This window comes from Ostrinia furnacalis, unplaced genomic scaffold (assembly GCF_004193835.3).
Source record: "Ostrinia furnacalis isolate ACB-3 unplaced genomic scaffold, ASM419383v2 OfSCF3265, whole genome shotgun sequence".
NCBI lineage: Eukaryota > Metazoa > Arthropoda > Insecta > Lepidoptera > Crambidae > Ostrinia > Ostrinia furnacalis.
In genome coordinates this window covers 129,248-147,443 of record NW_021133504.1, presented here as the reverse complement: position 1 = coordinate 147,443, position 18,196 = coordinate 129,248, and the positions used below count along the sequence as shown (strand labels likewise).

At 36.9% G+C, this 18,196-nt stretch overlaps 2 protein-coding genes across 3 annotated transcripts; both read left to right on the top strand.

Annotated features, from left to right (window-relative positions):
• The first annotated feature begins 1,163 nt into the window (after positions 1 to 1,163).
• Positions 1,164 to 7,278, top strand: LOC114357592 (maltase 2). 2 transcript variants are annotated; one of them, XM_028311296.1, is made up of 11 exons: positions 1,164 to 1,401; positions 1,795 to 1,974; positions 2,285 to 2,442; positions 2,669 to 2,794; positions 3,022 to 3,477; positions 3,875 to 3,982; positions 4,387 to 4,537; positions 5,262 to 5,360; positions 6,191 to 6,287; positions 6,595 to 6,732; positions 7,159 to 7,278. In XM_028311296.1, the coding sequence occupies exons 1-11, from the start codon at positions 1,233 to 1,235 to the stop codon at positions 7,223 to 7,225; spliced, it is 1,749 nt and encodes a 582-aa protein (XP_028167097.1). In that variant the 5' UTR covers positions 1,164 to 1,232; the 3' UTR covers positions 7,226 to 7,278. The 2 variants fall into 2 exon arrangements, with proteins under 2 accessions (XP_028167097.1, XP_028167096.1); XM_028311295.1 differs by lacking the exon at positions 5,262 to 5,360 and having other exon boundaries at positions 6,083 to 6,287.
• A 2,281-nt stretch (positions 7,279 to 9,559) lies between these two features.
• LOC114357594 (maltase A1-like) lies at positions 9,560 to 14,731 on the top strand. The gene is made up of 10 exons (XM_028311298.1): positions 9,560 to 9,635; positions 9,782 to 9,930; positions 10,127 to 10,306; positions 10,404 to 10,561; positions 10,668 to 11,246; positions 11,350 to 11,457; positions 11,542 to 11,689; positions 11,950 to 12,145; positions 13,609 to 13,746; positions 14,459 to 14,731. Exons 1-10 carry the CDS (start codon positions 9,631 to 9,633, stop codon positions 14,526 to 14,528), a joined length of 1,731 nt encoding a protein of 576 aa, XP_028167099.1. The 5' UTR covers positions 9,560 to 9,630; the 3' UTR covers positions 14,529 to 14,731.
• Positions 14,732 to 18,196: the final 3,465 nt, after the last annotated feature.

The following is an 18,196-nucleotide window of genomic DNA, read 5'->3' as shown; positions in this document are numbered from 1 at the left end:
ACTAATTATCTATATATATAAAAGAAAGTCGTGTTAGTTACTTCGCTTATAACTCAAGAACGGCTAAACCGATTTAGCTGAAAATTGACAGGGAGGTAGTTTAGAGCCAGGAGAAGGACATAGGATACTTTTTATCCCGTTATTTATTGCCATTAAGGCGGAACAAAGTTCGCCGGGTCAGCTAGTAAAAAATAAAAACAAGTTTTAAAATCTTTCCGCACTTAAAGTAAGGACTAGGAAAGTCTCCGATAACCTAACACTTGTTAATTTTGTTATTAATCATAACTATCTAAAGTGTTGTTTTGTTGTTTTGCTATTATCTTACATGTCACATGTCAGCCTTTCTCACGTTCCTCTCGCATGATTATGTTATTTATGTACTAACATACTATATTCTATGACTAATAACTGACATAACTTGATATTACTATTATTAACTTGGTTAGGATTCTCTAAGTCAAAATTCTAGTAAAAGAAGCCTTTTTAAGTTTTACAGAGAAGATGTTAATTAAGCCATATAAATATGTCATTTTACCTACTATTATATTATAATACAATTAGCCCTTTACGGCGCTCAATTGCAGTTCTGCATCATACCACTTGAACTCATAGAATCTTTTAAACAGTAACAAAAATACCTTATAACGTAGTGCGGCATATCTGCAGCAAAGCACCCTTACGAGTTAGTTACCTCNACAATTAGGTGTATTTATAAATAGCAATTTTTCTAAGTCTAGTTTCCCCCTGATCTGCCATAATGTGGTTTTGTTGACTACCACTTGGTTGTAGATTGTAATCTGCATTTATACCATGTTCCAACCTATTTAGACCGTCTGTTTTGGAGACACTTGCATTTGTGTTTTGGAATGCATTCTGGTTTTATCCGCATTCCTGATAAAACTTAATTGATTACAAATTAACTAATTAAAGTACCTATCAACATTATTCACCGTACTTAAAGTCTAGTGTTAAATCATTTCGTCTCAGTGATATCGGTCCACTCAACTCATTGATAAATGGGTACAAACGACAGCACAGGAAACTTAACTTTATAGCATCTTAAGACGTTACAACAAGAGTGGTTTTGCAACAAAACTGTACAGTATTATGTACTGTAGACTGTACATACCAACTGAGTTATCGTAAACATATAAATCAATGGTCATCTGTACAGCAACTCAGTAGGTGGTCTCATCACAGACCACTGGTAACAAGACGCAAACTAATTCAAAATGAAGGCGGTTATACTTCTGCCACTATTTGTGGTGCTGTGCTGTGGTGGTCTCCTGAAGAAGGACGACAACGAAAAGAAACAGGAGTGGTGGGAGACGACCATATTCTACCAGATATACCCTCGGTCCTTCGTGGACAGCAATGGGGATGGAATTGGTGACCTGAATGGTATGTATTTTTGTGTATGTAATTGCGTGCAATGTGTCACTATTATTTTTATCCACTTGAGTTGATTGTCTTTTTAAGTTAGAAAAATTGTAAAAAATATTAGGTAATTATGATTCTATTTAAACGAGTAAATGTAATGCAAAACGCAAATTACAATTTGACATTATTCATAGTTTTTTCTAATTTCAATTAATTTTACAATCAAGCAAAAATCAGTTACTTACAGACTGGCCCTTATTTAATCAACTGAACAAATTAGGTACCTACCTAGTCCTACACGTCTTGAAGAATTTAACATCGATCTCAAAACCTTTTAAAGGTATTGGAAACGTAATCGCATTAGGGTCCCAATAATCAAATTAGAAAGCTCTCATTGTAAATAAATTATTCCAGGAATCTCTTCAAAATTGGAGTACATCAAGGAATTGGGTGTGGGGGCCATTTGGCTGTCTCCCATGTTCCAGTCGCCGATGTATGACTTTGGATATGACATTGCGGACTTCTACGCCGTGCATGATGAGTACGGGACTATGGAGGACTTCGAAGCGTTGGTGCAGAAGGCCAATTCTCTCGGTAAGTTTAAAGTTTCGAACTCTACTTGTATTATTCGGATTATATTCGTTGTGGTTTCTAAAACAGTAAGCTATGTCTGGGTCTACTAAATTTTATGTCATTGGGTTTAATTGAAAGCCAAATTGTAGATCCTGCCTATAAAGGAATTGCAGTGAAAGGAAAGAGAGGTGGTGCATTATGATAGTAGTAACTTGGTTTTTTTTTTCCTCGCTATTACCATTGATCCCAAAGTGTGTGTTTAATGAGTATCCTTCCTGGCTTAAGAAATGTTTTAAAATAGCGGTGTTTAATACACTTTTTTTTTGCGCAGACATCAAAGTGGTCCTGGATCTGGTACCCAACCACACTTCGAACGAAAGCGTTTGGTTCCAAGAAGCACTGGCTGGCAACAAGAAATACCAAGACTACTTTATTTGGGAAGACGGAGTCGTGGACGAGAATGGGATAAGACACCCGCCTAACAACTGGGTGAGAATTTGTGATTTAAAAATAGTGATAGCAAAACTTTTTAGTTTGAAATTGCTATGAAAATTTGGTTATCAAAATGTTAAATTAGTCTGGCGGTGGATGACCTATGTGGGCGAAATTACGATAAAACTGGTGATTCATTTATCTACATAGAATCATTCAGTCACTTTCACATTAGTGTTTATGAATGAATGAAGTACCTAATGATATAATTATTATATTACAGAGAAGCCACTTCCGTGGAAGCGCGTGGGAGTACAGAAAAGAGGTTGGCAAATATTACCTGCACCAATTTGTCATTGGACAGCCTGATCTTAACTACAGAAACCCTGATGTCGTAGAAGAAATGAAGGTAAGCAATATAATGATAGTATAGAGTCCAAATAATGATGACTCTGCGGTTTTATATTACTAGTAAACAATTTTAGTATTTATTTAGTTTTGTATTTTTTTTTTTCAATTTAATTTCTTACCTATGGCGTCTGATAGATAAAAAATATGATTTTGGGAAATTGTACTTAGTAGGTAACCAGTATAAGCAATAATAATATATTTTACGAAAGATCTTAACATTTCCAGAACATCATCCGCTTCTGGCTCAACAAAGGCGTGGCCGGCTTCAGAGTAGACGCTGTCAACTGCTTATACGAAGTAGACAAAGAACTCTTTGGGGGCGTCTACCCTGACGAACCTCTCTCAGGCAGAACCGACGTCGACCCCGAATCGCACGACTATCTCTCTCACATCTACACAAAAGACAGAGAAGAAACCTACTACATGGTTTACGAATGGAGAGACGTTCTCGACGAAATTGCTGCTAAAGATGGTCTACCCAGAGTCATGATGACTGAAGTGTATGCTACTATACAAGATGTAGTGAGGTATTTCGGTGAGGGAGACAGAAAAGGAGCACAGATGCCGTTTAACTTTGATCTTATCACCGATGTTGACGCTAAATCTTCAGCGGCTGATATCAAGAGGGCTGTAGATAAGTTTATCACCTACAAGCCGGTTGATAAGCAGCCCAACTGGGTGGTGAGATATTTTACTGATTACGTAAAAGTGATGTATTGCACGTGACTCAACAGTTCATGACTAACGCTTAACGTTACTAGAAGATTTAGGTAGAAAGGTGATTTGTAGAACAAACAAATGATATGAGAGTATGATTTAACTAGGTTTGAGCATAAGGGTCTTAAGATGGTGATCCAGAGGTTCTGTATTCTCTTCTTGATAGTGTATAGTCCACAAATATTTATGAAATAACTTAAAATGGTACTTACGAATATTTTGTAGAGCCGCCTCAACTATTCTGCTTGAGAATTTTAATCTCGTTTTTTCTGATAGAATTATTCTGTAACTTGACTACTTTGATTTTATCTTTCATTCATATTATCAAATATGTCACTTAATCATTGAATTCTTCTTGAAGGTTGGAAACCATGATAACAGCAGGATGGCAACTAGATACGGCCCGTCTCTGGTGGATGGGATCAACATGATCGTCCTACTTCTGCCAGGAGTGGGAGTCACTTACATGGTAATTTTTAACTACTATTTATTATCTAGTAGAAGGTCAACTACTTTTACAATTATAAAATAAACACACGTTAAACTCCAGTAACACTTTTACTGCGTTGCATTACACAGGACTGTTTAAGTTAGTATACAGGGTGGAATTTTGAAATGCCACCTGGAGGGAAAGTACTCTTAATATTGTAGATAGAAAATTTTACTCAAAGAAAACATTCCTTTATTTTTTAAAGAAATAGAACTGCATTCAATTGCGCCGCCAAAACAAGCGAATTGGCCGTTGAAGGGTAATTCTAATCACTGCCGTGCCCCAGATAAACAGCGACGTTTAAAGTCTTTCAAAAACATTATTCCAGAAACATAACCATTTTTAAATTGTTTATTAAATTATTATTACTGTAATAATTTTAGGGAGAAGAACTGGGAATGGTCGACGGCTACGTCAGCTGGGAAGACACCGTGGACCCTTCTGGATGTAACACCAACGACCCCATCAACTACGCCTCCTCATCCAGGGACCCGGAGAGAACCCCCTTCCAGTGGAATGCCGGCAAAAATGCTGGTAAATGATAATTAAATTAATTACAATAAGATCAGATTCTTACAAATTCCTTGAACTCAAAAAAGAGACTAATTGGGATTTCTAATAAAAGTCGTCGTCGTCGTCATTTTCGATAAATGACGTTTACTGGTGGGCCATTCCCTCTCCATTCCCTCCCCAAGGATGGATGGATGGATGGAAAGGAACTAAACATAAAACAGGAAAAATATGGTCACGGCTTAGAGGACACTTGCCCTTATAAATATTTAATTAAGTAACAATTTAATTATGATCAATTACACTATTGACAAGGTGGACCGACGACCTGATAAAGGTAGCAGGAAGGCGCTGGATGCAGGCCGCTACTAACCGTGCGATATGGAAGTTATTGGGAGAGGCCTATGTTCAGCAGTGGACGTCCTATGGCTGAAATGATGATGATGATGACAATATCCAGTTTTTAAGTAGGAGTACCTCTTTAATAAATGTATAAATGTTTTAATAACATAACGTAATTGCCTAAGTTTAGAACAATATAGAACCTATTTATAGCTAAAATTAAACTTCTTCTTCTTGTCGTGTCGGCACAAACCTTCGAAAATTAAACTAATTGTAATAAACACTTATAACAAGACTAATCTAAGTTACTCGTTTTGCAACTCAACATGGAAACCATTGGGGGAGGCCTATTCAGCAGTGGACGTCCTTAGGCTGAAATGATGATGATGATGACTCGTTTCTCCAGGGTTCTCAACTGGTGACAAGACCTGGCTACCAGTTGCCGATGGCTACGAGACTTTGAACGTGGAGGTGGAGAACGCAACCGACCGGTCTCACCTGAAAGTTTNTGGTAAATGATAATTAAATTAATCAGAATAAGATCAGACACTCACAAATTCCTTGAACTCAAAAATAAATAAATAATAAATATCCTTAGACATTTTACACTGCGCTTCTAGTCCCAAACTAAGCAAAGGTTGTACTATGGGTACTAGCAACGGATATAAATATACTTAAATACTTTTTTTTGTAAATACATACTTATTATACTAGAAAACACCCAGTACAAACAAATATGTTCATGCACACAAATGTTTGTACTGTGCGGGAATTGAACCCGCTACCTCCGGAATAGTAGTACGTTTCGAACCACTACACCAAACGGCCGTCTAATTTCCTGCAGAATATTTAGACGAAAAACTGGAAATATACGGTCATGGTTAATCGTACACGTGCCCTTATAAATATTTAATTAAGTAATAATAAGTACACTATCCAGTTTTTAAGTAGGAGTACCTGTTTAATAAATATATAAATGTTTTAATAACTTAACGTAATTGCCTAAGTTTAGAACAATATAGAACCTATTTATAGCTAAAATTAAACTTCTTCTTCTTGTCGTGTCGACACAAGCCTTCAAAAATTAAACTAATTGTAATAAACACTTATAACAAGACTTATCTAAGTTACTCGTTTCTCAACTCAAAATGGAAATTATTGGAGGCCTATGTTCATCAGCGGACGTCCTTAAACTGAAATGATGATGATGATGACTCGTTTCTCCAGGGTTCTCAACTGGCGACAAGACCTGGCTACCAGTTGCCGATGGCTTCGAGACTTTGAACGTGGAGGTGGAGAACGCAACCGACCGGTCTCACCTGAAGGTCTNGAAAGTTTACCAGGCGTTGGCAGCTCTTCGCCAGAACAGCGTCTTCAGGCAAGGAAGATACGACTCGCTGGCTTTGAACCAAGATGTGTTCGCTTTTAGGAGGTAAGGAATCCATACTATCAACTACGTTAATAGCTTTTTTTGGAATTTAAAAAGTAGTTCAGGGACCTGATATTTTAGGAATTGTCGAGTGTCCTTTTTATAGGCCTTTTTGGAAAGTCAAGAAAATCATCCGACTGATCGTGGTCAGGTGAAAGTAATTTATACGCAATAGTGAACTTAAATGCATTTTTACCAGTTTCTAGTGAAGTAAAGTACCTGCCCCATTTTTTTCAGATTTTTGTGATGGCTAGAAATATCGCATTCTCTACTTTCTGAACACCCCTCCTAAATACCCGACTCTTTTCAGATGGGACAAGAAGAATGTTTACCTAGTGGTAGTGAACATGAGGGCAGCCGAGCATGTGGTGGACCTGACCTACTTCGAAAACGTCAACGGCAACGTCAAGGTCGTGCTGAGAAGTATCCAGTCTCCAAAGGAAGAAGGGTCAGTATCTTAGCTGGGTTTAGGTGTTTTAGATCAGATTAGCACATCATGTTATCATCATCATCACTTTGGTATCCTAAGTAGTTGTAATACGGGTGATATTGCAACAAAAATGTTTGTCTGATGTGCAAGTTTGTAAAAAAAGTACAAACTTTGGCCTTGTTGGAGATTAGAAAGCGCGTGAATTGCCCAGTGATACAATTTATTATTATTTAAAAAATAAAACTATTTGCATGAGTCCACAAATTTTCCACCAAACCTAAAAATCAGTCCATTTAGTGATTTCGTAAGAAAAGAGATTTTATTGCATTTAACATTTTAATAATTTGTTAACTGTTAAATAAATCATAACCTTATTAAAAACAAAATTAGGTTTCCTATTAAAAATAGGCGTGTAAAAATAAAAAAAAATGTTCATTGTTTCAGAGCCAAATTCCCTGCTTCAGCACTGCCAGTTGCTGGTTATGAAGGAATCGTACTGAAACTGAATTAGATCAATGTATTTTTATTTATTTATTTAAATGCAATAAACATAAAAATCCTAAATGACTATGTATTACTTAAAATGCTACGAACTCATACAGCCAAAAAAGCTTTCGATTAAAGGTTCGATCAAACCAACGGCAATAGCGATGAATGCGTTTAAGTCTGATCGCCACCGCCATCGCGCACGCGGTCTGCTCGCGTTGGTTTGGTCGAACCATTAGTAGATATGGGCGTTGCTCACTCCACCATAAATCACAATATTTTCACTCCTCTGCGTAGGGTTTTTCACACAGTTTTACACGGATTTATTCCTAAAAAGATAATATTTATTGGTCAAACACAGAAAGTAAGGTGAAGAATGAAAGAAAAAGTTAATTTAAAATATACTTAAACATTTTCACACAATATAGGTAAGTACACATCCACACACAGTAAGTAACGTAATATAAACATTTAAGTAGATGAGAATATTGTGATGTTAGGAAGCCATAGGTTTTGGGGCGTGTTCAAATACGATGAAAAAAGTCTCATTGGTAGTTATTAAGATTTTGAATTTGTAATTTCAGATTTACTCTGTAAAATGAGAGTCTGAAATCAAGAGCGAACCAGTATGAAAAATACTAGAAAGAAAAAAAATTTTATAGTATGGTAGGTATACTTAGTACTTACCGATATTAGAATGAATATACTAGTTCACCGAGAGTCCATCCCAAGTCAGTCACTAACTTTCTGACGGAAAGCAGAATAAAATTATTTCTCATAATTTGCCAATACTCTTCTCTAAGATAATTTTAATAAATGGGTCACGATAAAGAGTAATCTATTTAACTAAATAATTGGGCAAAAGTAGTTTGAACAGCATTGAATCCCGTTCCTACTGATAGGGCTAGATGAAATGCGAAGTAGCGCTGACAAAACAAGCGGGATGTCAGATTTGCAAGTCAAATGAAACTTGCGGAGAAATACATTTTAATCCTGTAAAAATGCAGTATTTTTAAATCGACTATTAAAAAAAAATGTTATTGCATTAATTACTAATACTCCCGCTAGCCCCTCGTACTAAGCTAAATATGCGTGTGTCACGACTCACGAGTGAGTTCACCACAATATTAGTCGAGCGGCGGCGGGGACCGAACCCGCGTTCCCTGGATCACGAGTCGGCCAGTCCGACCCCTTTATCGTTCGGCTATCGTGGCTTCAAATTTCAAATTAAAAAATAAATTAAAAATACACAATGCATAAAAAAGGACTGTTGTTCTACACTTACATCAACTGCAGTAGCCAGCGAAGCGATCTGCTAGTTCGTATCATGCGAACTGTCTGCACTCCTCTGACTATCTTTAAATCGAAAAAAGGTCTAGTCTAGACCTCACGTCACTTATCACATGAGTTTCTATTATGACTGGTGCACTTTTTCATTTACTCGTAACTGCCAATCTGACCGACTGATCTGATTTAGACTTCAAAATCAAAATTCAGATCGTATCAGCCCAATCGCCTGATTCGTACTTTTCCATATTATGCAACTGTACTTTGTTTTTGCAGCCTCAGTCATAAGTGGCACTATCGGACCATCTTTAATTTTCAAAAACCCACTGCATTGGACAGCGGCATTACAGTAAAATCACGTACAGTAGGTTGACTCCGAGTTACCAATCAGAATAATGTTCATAAATGAGCTGAAATTGTATGCAGAATTATGCCAAAAGGTTTTAGTTATTCAACTAGGTACACTTATTTAATTCTATAGGTACCCTTTTGAAAATTTTCTTTCAGATAAGTATTATTTGGGGGAGGCCTTTGTCCAGCAGTGGACGTCATTTGGCTGAAAAGAAAGAAAGAAAGAAAGTATTATTTAGATTTAAGCCCTTATTAAATTGGGAACGAATACACAAAGGGATTACAGTAAAGCTGATAAATAGAATGACAGATGTCAACTGCCACATAAACTTTTTAAGTTAAATCAAACATGACTAAAGCCTGGTCCGTAAGCACGTAGAATTTTGTCCAATGACCCCAAGCTACCCATCCTTATCGCTCGCGCGTAATTATGTTGCTGTCGCGCTCGCAAAATCACTGCGGGCGCCCGTCGCACAGTCGCGATAGCAATATAATTACGCGCGAGCGATAAGGATGGGTAGCTTGGGGTCATTGGACAAAATTCTACGTGCTCACGGACCAGGCTTTAGCACAATCTAGCCTACGTAGTGAGTAGGTTCTCATTGTGTGATTGTGCATGAACCTACTGTATTCATCTCAACTGTAACTACACGCGCTTCGAGATAAAGATAAGCAATTGGTTAGCAGACTATTATTTATCACAAACATCCTATCTTAATCCTAATCTCGAGATATTTTGCCCTATAATAAAGGCTGCAATGAAAGTATCCATCATCTTTAGTGGTAGCCATCATGGGGTAAGATGTTTTATTGAATTTAATATAGAGTTGCTTCATGTGAAGATTGCTTTGTGCTGGTGAAACGGATTTTATATTAGCTGCCATAAGCAGACAAATGAAAGTGCATTGTGTTATATTAATTAATTCAAAATGCTTATTTACAGTTTGAAATTAAAGAGCCTGTTGCTTTTGCCACTGGCATTCCTTCTGGTTCAATCCCATGAGCAGGAATGGTGGGAAACCACCATATTCTATCAGATCTATCCAAGATCTTTTAAGGACAGTGATGGCGATGGCATCGGTGACTTGAATGGTAAGTTATAGATTTTTTTTACTTTTACATGTTTTGCATTCAACCTTTTTCTGAATCTGTAAGCAGGTGAAGGAATGTAGCTGTCCTGAAAAATATAATTATGGACCTAGGAATATATACACCTTGAGTACTTACCTACTTAGTTTTCTCTATTGCATCAAAGAGTTTGTTTACATCATTATGCTTTGACCCTCAGGTATTACCGAAAGCTTGGAGTACTTGAAAGAGCTGGGAGTCGGAGCAACATGGCTTTCTCCTATTTTCAAATCGCCAATGTACGATTTTGGTTACGACATTTCCGATTTTTACGAAATTCAAGATGAGTACGGAACCATGGAAGATTTCCACAAGCTTATTGAAAAAGCAAATGAACTGGGTAAGATATTAATTTTTGTCAATGTTTATGCGTTACGTAAGTATCTACTAAAATAATTAAAAATGTATAAATTTTGTATAAAAAAATGTGTTTCCAGATATCAAGGTAATCTTAGATTTCGTACCAAACCACGGCAGCAATGAAAGTATGTGGTTTGAAGAAGCCCTGAAAGGTCATGAAAAGTATTTCGATTACTTTGTGTGGGAAGACGGAGTAGTTGATGAAACTGGAAAACTTAACCCTCCCAACAACTGGGTAAGTTTATTTTTAAGTTATCCTTACATTACTTATTTTTCAAAAGAAAGTAGAGTATTGACTAAAAACTTAATATCAATTAAAACGGGAAAAATATGTTTAACAGGTTAGCGTATTCCGTAAAAGTGCTTGGGAATACAGAGAAGAAGTCGGCAAATACTATCTTCACCAATTTGTGATTGGTCAACCAGATTTTAACTTCCGTAACCCTGATGTCCTCGAAGAAATGAAGAACATAATCCGATTTTGGCTAAACAAAGGTGTTGCTGGATTCAGAGTAGACGCCGTTGCTCATCTGTTTGAAGCAGACAAAGCAAAGCACGGTGGAGTGTACCCTGATGAGCCAAAAACAGGACAAACTGAAGACCCTGATCACTACGATTATTTAGATCACATTTACACTAAAGATCAAAACGAAACCTTCGGTGTGGTTTACGATTGGAGGGAAGTATTTGAGGAGATCAAACAGAAAGATGGTTTGACTCGAGTCATGATGGTCGAAGCCTACTCCAGCCCTCAGCTTTCGATGAGGTACTTTGGTGATGGTGAACGTGATGGTGCTCAAATGCCTTTCAATTTCGTTCTCATAACTGACGTCAATGGTGAATCTACTGCTGGTGAAATCAAATACGCTTTGGACAAGTTTTTGACTTTCAAACCTATTGACCAACACGCTAACTGGGTGGTAAGCAAACATCCTTTTACAAAATTCTTTCCAGTATGATTGAAAAGGGTACTAATGCACCCTATTTACCTTATACCTACTTATTTATTTTATTACATTACAGGCTGGAAACCATGACAACAACAGAGTAGCATCAAGATTCAGCCCAGAAGTGGTTGATGGTATCAACATGATTGTACTTTTGCTTCCTGGAATAGCTGTTACGTACATGGTAAATAAACTTTAAAAATAAGATATTATGCTCGTTTACTTTCTTGCCAAATACAGCCTCTACTGCTTTGATAACTTGTTATAGGGTGAAGAGCTTGGCATGGTTGACGGGTATGTGAGCTGGGAAGATACCGTAGACCCTAGTGGCTGTAACACTGACCCCATCAACTACGTGACAGCTTCAAGAGATCCTGAAAGAACGCCTTTCCAGTGGAGCGCAGATGTCAATGCTGGTAAAGATTCAAAGATTATTTATTCACAGAGATAGTGTGGTATAAAAGTAAGGATACCTATAAATAGATCACATACCATCATCAGGTCATTTAGACTTCTTAGGATCATGAGTTTCTTTTAATTTACTAGAAACAAATTAATGAAGGTTTTATAGGATTTGGCGTACAATTCCAAAGCTAGCCTAAACGGTTTTGGGAGGAATTTTCAATTTTTTCATTAATTTGTTTTAGATTATTATATCAATTGATCAACTTTTTAGGATTCTCTACTGCTCAAAAGACCTGGTTACCTGTTGCTGAAGGCTATGAAACACTAAACGTGGAAGTACAGAGGCAAGCAGAGAAATCTCACCTGACCATATACAAACATCTGTCATCTCTTCGCAAAGAGGCTGTGTTCAGACATGGCAGATATGAGTCGGTTGCGTTCAACAATGATGTCTTTGCGTTCAGGAGGTAAGAATATGTTTTTATCTAATGTTACTGAAATAATATTTACGTGGTTGATCGCAAAATATTTAAAAAAATGGTCAAGTGCTCACGGCAAATCATTAAAACTGAAAACGGTACGTATAATTTCCTTGTAAATATTGTTAACCTTCACCGTCATAGTTCATACCTAAATGAAATCTAACCGAGTTCAACAAACTTTACCCTTATTAATAAAAAGTTACACCTAGGATGAACACTGGATTAAAATGACATTTTCATACTAAATGACAACTTAAGCCAGGGTTTAACTAGGGTGTAACTTTTATTATTAAGAGAGATCGGGTACCTATATACGATCTGTTTTCCATCTAACTTCACAGATAGACATGCAATTTCAAAGAACTTCAAAAAACTTTTTATGTACTAAACTAATTTTACCTTCATTTTCATGGCAAATTTCCCCAGCGTCAGACAGATTACACTGATCTTGTATAATCTGAGATATCATGTTTTTTGGATGCCTAGAAACCCAATGTTTTGACGAATGCACATTGTTATCTAGACATGACAAGAGTTCTATGGAGAACTTTTGATCTTGATAAAGATTATGAACCTTTATCAATCATTGTTCAAGGCTACTTCGTATCAGTGGCATCATAATATTTGAAGATAATTCTATCATTCTCTTGAACTTGACCTGAAAAATTTCCACTCTCGAAAAAAATACATTTTATTGCGCAGATATTTTTAAGCTCTTTATTGGTAATGGCAAAACTGCCACCAATTTGAACTTCAGTGAAAGAATATAAGCTTCAAAATCAATGATATTTTTTTTCAAAAAAAGGGTTAATTTTGATTGTTTGAAATTTCGAGGCTCTTCGAGGAAAACCAGTGGCCAATCTCTCAAAGAGAAAGGTTAATGAAAGATAATGGTAGGAAAAGATTAAAACCCGGCTGTTTCTTGTAATTGTTACAGTTATTGCTAATGAACGGGGGCAATTTGAGATCCCTTTGTTTAGACAAAATACAATATCTTTGAACCTGACGTCTATTTAGAGTAACAAATCTTGCAACGTTTTTAATGGAGTGTAATTTTATAAGAATTAACTAAATATACATCTTTGAGGAACATAATATATTTCTACTGTTTGGTGTTGGTCCACCACTGCAATTTATTTATTATTATTATTATAAACTTTAACAGTCAAGACAAATAGCAAGCCTGGATTTTTATTGATAACGAATATTATTACAATATAATCTATGAATCAAGTATTTTTAGACACTTTGTAGCTCTGAAGTAATGGTTTAAGTTTATTTACTCGTATCTTAAACCCACGGCCGATGCGATAACACTCAAAAGTATCAAGTGCTTTTAAAATTAAATACTCTTCTTTTTTCTTTTTTTTATCCACAACGAGGAATCACCTGATGGTAAGTGACGATCAGGCCGAAGGTACTTCTTCTAACTCTTTTATTTGTTACAGGTGGTACAAGGGTGAGAACTACGTTATCATAATCAACTTCAGAGACAACCCTCACACGATCAACTTGGAGTACTTTGAAAACGTCACCGGCCACATGGAGGTGGTCGAGAGTAGCATATTGTCACCAAAGAAGGCCGGGTAAGGAAAAACATTCAATCTTGATCATCATCCTAATATGAAAAGCGACATCAAAAGCCTTGGACGATCATTAAAGAGTTAAACTCCCCCACATCTAAAGGTTTTGTGTTGAATGAATGAATAGAATAAATTTTAATGCAAAATCTTTCAAAAAATCTTCATTATTTGGTCTTAATTTAGTCTCTACTGTCTTCTGTTTGTTCGTTCGGTCGTTCGTTTCAGCCGAATGACGTCCACTGCTGGACAAAGGATTTCCACAAAGACCGGTCCTGCGCCACTCGCATTCAGGCACCTCCCGCGACCTTTACTTCGTCGTTCCACCTAGTGGGAGGCCTGCCCACACTACTAAGAACTAAGAAGGAGCACGACTCTCTCCAATTTCGTTCGTTTCAACCGAAAGACGTCCACTGCTGGACAAATCCAACTCCCTCCAATTTACCAGAGACAAATTGACAATTTGGCCTACGCCCTACATGCTAACCAGACAGTTTCTTCTTCTTCTTGTCGTATCGACAACAAACCTATACAGTGTCAGCGCAAAACTCCGCTACAAGAGTGGCGTTGTCATTGCATTCATTAATCTTCCTGCGTGCAGTTGTTTGGGCACGCAGGGAACGACATCAAGTGCTTCATTAAGTGGGGAATAATACCCGGCGGTTTAGAAAGGCCTATTTTAATGAGTACCTAATAATTAATGTTCTATTCTTTTCAGGGAAGAAATCCACGCTGACCATTTGCATGTTGAAGGTTACGAAGCTATTGTGCTGAAGGTTGCAAATTAATTTGTTGTTTTTGACTATGACGTAGCTTGTAATTTACAGTAAAATTCCTTGATTAAGTAAAAATTTTGATTAATGCTTTAGAAATTCGTTTTAGAGAACTCTTTTAGAAAGCTGACAGTTAAAATACTGTAAATACTCGTAGTTTAAATACGTACACTAAATTATTTATAAATACTAAAATAAAGATTTAGTTTTTTAATTAATTGAATTTTTATTTTAAACTATTTTACCAATTACCTAACCCTAAAGTAAGCAGAATTTAACCTATGGTAAGAGTGTGCTTACCACGCCACGACTTTACGTTAGGTGTGCTCGCTAGCGAGTACGTCAAAAAAATCTCATCATCATCATCATAAACAGCCCTTTACAGTCCACTGCTGGACTATGAGCCTCCTTCACTATAGTGGAGGGTATTGCCATAATCCCCACGCTTGGCAGGCGAGTTGGAGATCGCAGTTTAAAATATTGATGTTTTTCAGAGAGCGCTGCTGCCCGTTCTCTGTTTGATGTGTAGTGTCCCTAAGTCGCCTCTTACGACACCCGCGGGAAGAGTTGGAGTTCAAAAAAATCTATGAAGATTTTATTTCTTGAAAGTAGCCGCTAGGGGCTCTGAACAATGGTAAACACACTGATAACATAAAAATACAAACCACGTACCTACTACTGCTCGTATTCATAAACCCAACTCTTTCCCAAGCCAGATGTATCAACACTTTATTAAGTTATAACTGGGATCATCTCGCTGACAAAATATTTAAAAATGTCCCCATGTTTTCCCTCTTCAATAATGCTGGGAAGTTATATGAATTTCCCACTATCCATAATAACAGCTTCATTTGCGTACATGAATAAAACATGAGTGACGTCCTGTGCGAGATTTGGGCGATCCTTCCCGTAATATTCAGGCCTGGTTTATGAATACTGTATTTTTGTGTACATTAACGTAAATGGTTTGACAAATGGCGCCTACATTTTGGTGGTCAACAGAATACATGGTGGTTTTCTGTTTGCCTGAATGTGTTGTGTTGTGACACCTCAGGACGGAATCAGTTTCATATTATGGTTAGGCTAACTTAACTACAATGATAACCGGTGTTTTTTGTATGGAGTTTGACAGAACTGACGTCTGTTATAGTCAAAGTATGATAGTGCACCATCATCATCATCACCACTACCCCACCTTAGTATGGTAACGTTTAAAGTAGAGTTAGTGTCATATCGTGATGGCTTCTGACGTTCCCATACTAAATTACCCTCAAAAATACACGCAATTTTTAGAGTCAAAGATTTTATTCAGTACTTAGGCTCTTCTCAAGGCGCTTATACACGTTCCAAATATAGCTTGCCCTACCACCACTTCGGGATAACATATTATGGGCTGGTGCTGAAAAGAACAGACAGACAAATACCTATAAATCCTCCTTTAGTTTCATTCATACTTATGAGTTTGATAGATGTAGGCAATTTTTCTGAATGTGGTTTACGTAATACGTATTACGATCTATGAATAAAATATGCTCCCAAAGATTACGCAACGAACATCCTATTATTTGTCCACGTGAAGTCATACATCGCTACATCACCCATCGCCATTTGTGACATCATACACGCCTCTTTATTGTCTGTCGGGACACAACCAAATATTTGATGGTATACGACGCTTAACACTTTGGCGTCTTATGTACACGTCATGAGTAGTCCTAATAGAAGAAGGTAAAATGTTATGTCTGACATACTACACTCAACATCAAATAAACCGCACCTTCCGCGACGCGAACTTTAAAGATTTTCTTCTGACACAATCATGGTACCCCAACAAAATTGGTGTTATTTGAAAGCCCTATAAATATCCTTAAAGAAAAATACATTTCATTTCTAAATAAATGATTTATCACATACCATAAATGTGACTTGAAAATAGACCTCACTTTGGGCTCAATTCTGGGATCAATTAGACCAATTTTTATGGTTATAAAACCAAATAAAGATCTCACGTGTCCTCTTTAACAGATGGATAGGGATAAATCCCAACTTAACAGTTTTATAGTCATAAAAAATGGCTATAGCGTAACTACCTATTTTTTGAAGAAGTGACTCTGGATCCTTGTTAAGACACATTTTTGAGGTAAAAACCTTTCCTTTAATGAAATGAAGTTTAGGCTTTCAAATGGTACCAATGTTGGTGGGAAGTGGGGATGCATACGTTTGATAAGTGCTTGTCGCGGGAGGTGCGATTTATTTGATGCCGAGTGTAGTTGAAAGAGCTACGGCATATCAAGCTAACTAAACATTAGAATTAGATCATCTACCTCAGTCTACACTAATCCTACTAAAATCCTCCGTGGAGATACAGGCCAAGAGCTTCCTCGTTGAGAATCAAAAAAAAGTTGTAAAGAGGAAAGATTTTATTGTTTGCTTTCGCTGGTAGGGTGAAAAGATTATAAGACATGTAGAATTGTAGAGGCTCCTTAAGAGCAAAATATTTGTCAATTTTTAAGTAGGTACTATTTCAATAGGCTTATACAAATAAATAAATGTTGACTTTGACTTTGTTTGTATTGAATAGGCTCCGAAACTACTGGGCCGATTTGAAAAAGTAATTTCACCATTAGAGTCCTATAATTATTATTTCTGAAGAACATAGGTGGTACGAAGTTCGTTGGGTTTGCTAATTGTTAATAATGTAAAATATTCTTGTGATGCCCACATCTAGATGCTTTTCCCGATCTTCACCAAATCGTTGGTCCACCAAATGTGGAGATTAAGTACCGTATGAAGTCGTAATAAAAGACAAATCTATACTAATATTATAAAGCTGAAGAGTTTGTTTGTTTGTTTGCTTACTTGAACGCGCTAATCTCCGGAACTACTGGTCCGATTTAAAAAAAAAATTCAGTGTTAGATAGCCCATTTATCGAGGAAGGCTATAGGCTATACAACATCACGCTACGATCAATAGGAGCAGAGCAATAATGAAAAATGTTGCGAAACGGGTTTTCACGCGTACGAAGTCGCTGGCACAGCTAGTTTCCAATAAAAAAATAGTCTGACTGTCTTAAAATACAACAACAACATAATAGGTCTAGACGGCGAATCAACATGGATAATCTTATCTTATCTTATCTTATTTTTTGGGCCGCGCATGGGCGCAGTGCACGTCGACCCATTGGGATCTTTTGTGCTTCCCTATACCTTTATCCCCCCTCATCCACAAAGATCCTATCCATATAGTGGATCAAGTGCTTGGGTGAGAAGGACCTATATTCTTCTGGCGTCGGATAAGCCGACCCCAGGAGACCCATTCTAGTTCTAGCTAGCGCGTCACATTCGCAGAGTAGGTGTTTCATGGACTCCGCATGTTCTCCACATGCTCGACAGCTGTCATCCGTAGTTAGGCCCATTTTGTGGAGCATGGATAATGATAATTTTATTGATGAAGTCAAAATAATGTCTGCAGGTCTACATTTAGACATTTATTTTTATGTTAGATAAATAATATTCTAACACGCGAAATGATAAAAGAAACACGTACGAATATATATTATCATTTCTTTCTGATAGACACACACTCGTTAGTAATCAAATAAGGCTTGTTACATTCCCCTCATACATACATTCATTAACGTGTTAGGGGTCTCACTCGATGTGTTAACATATCTATTTACATG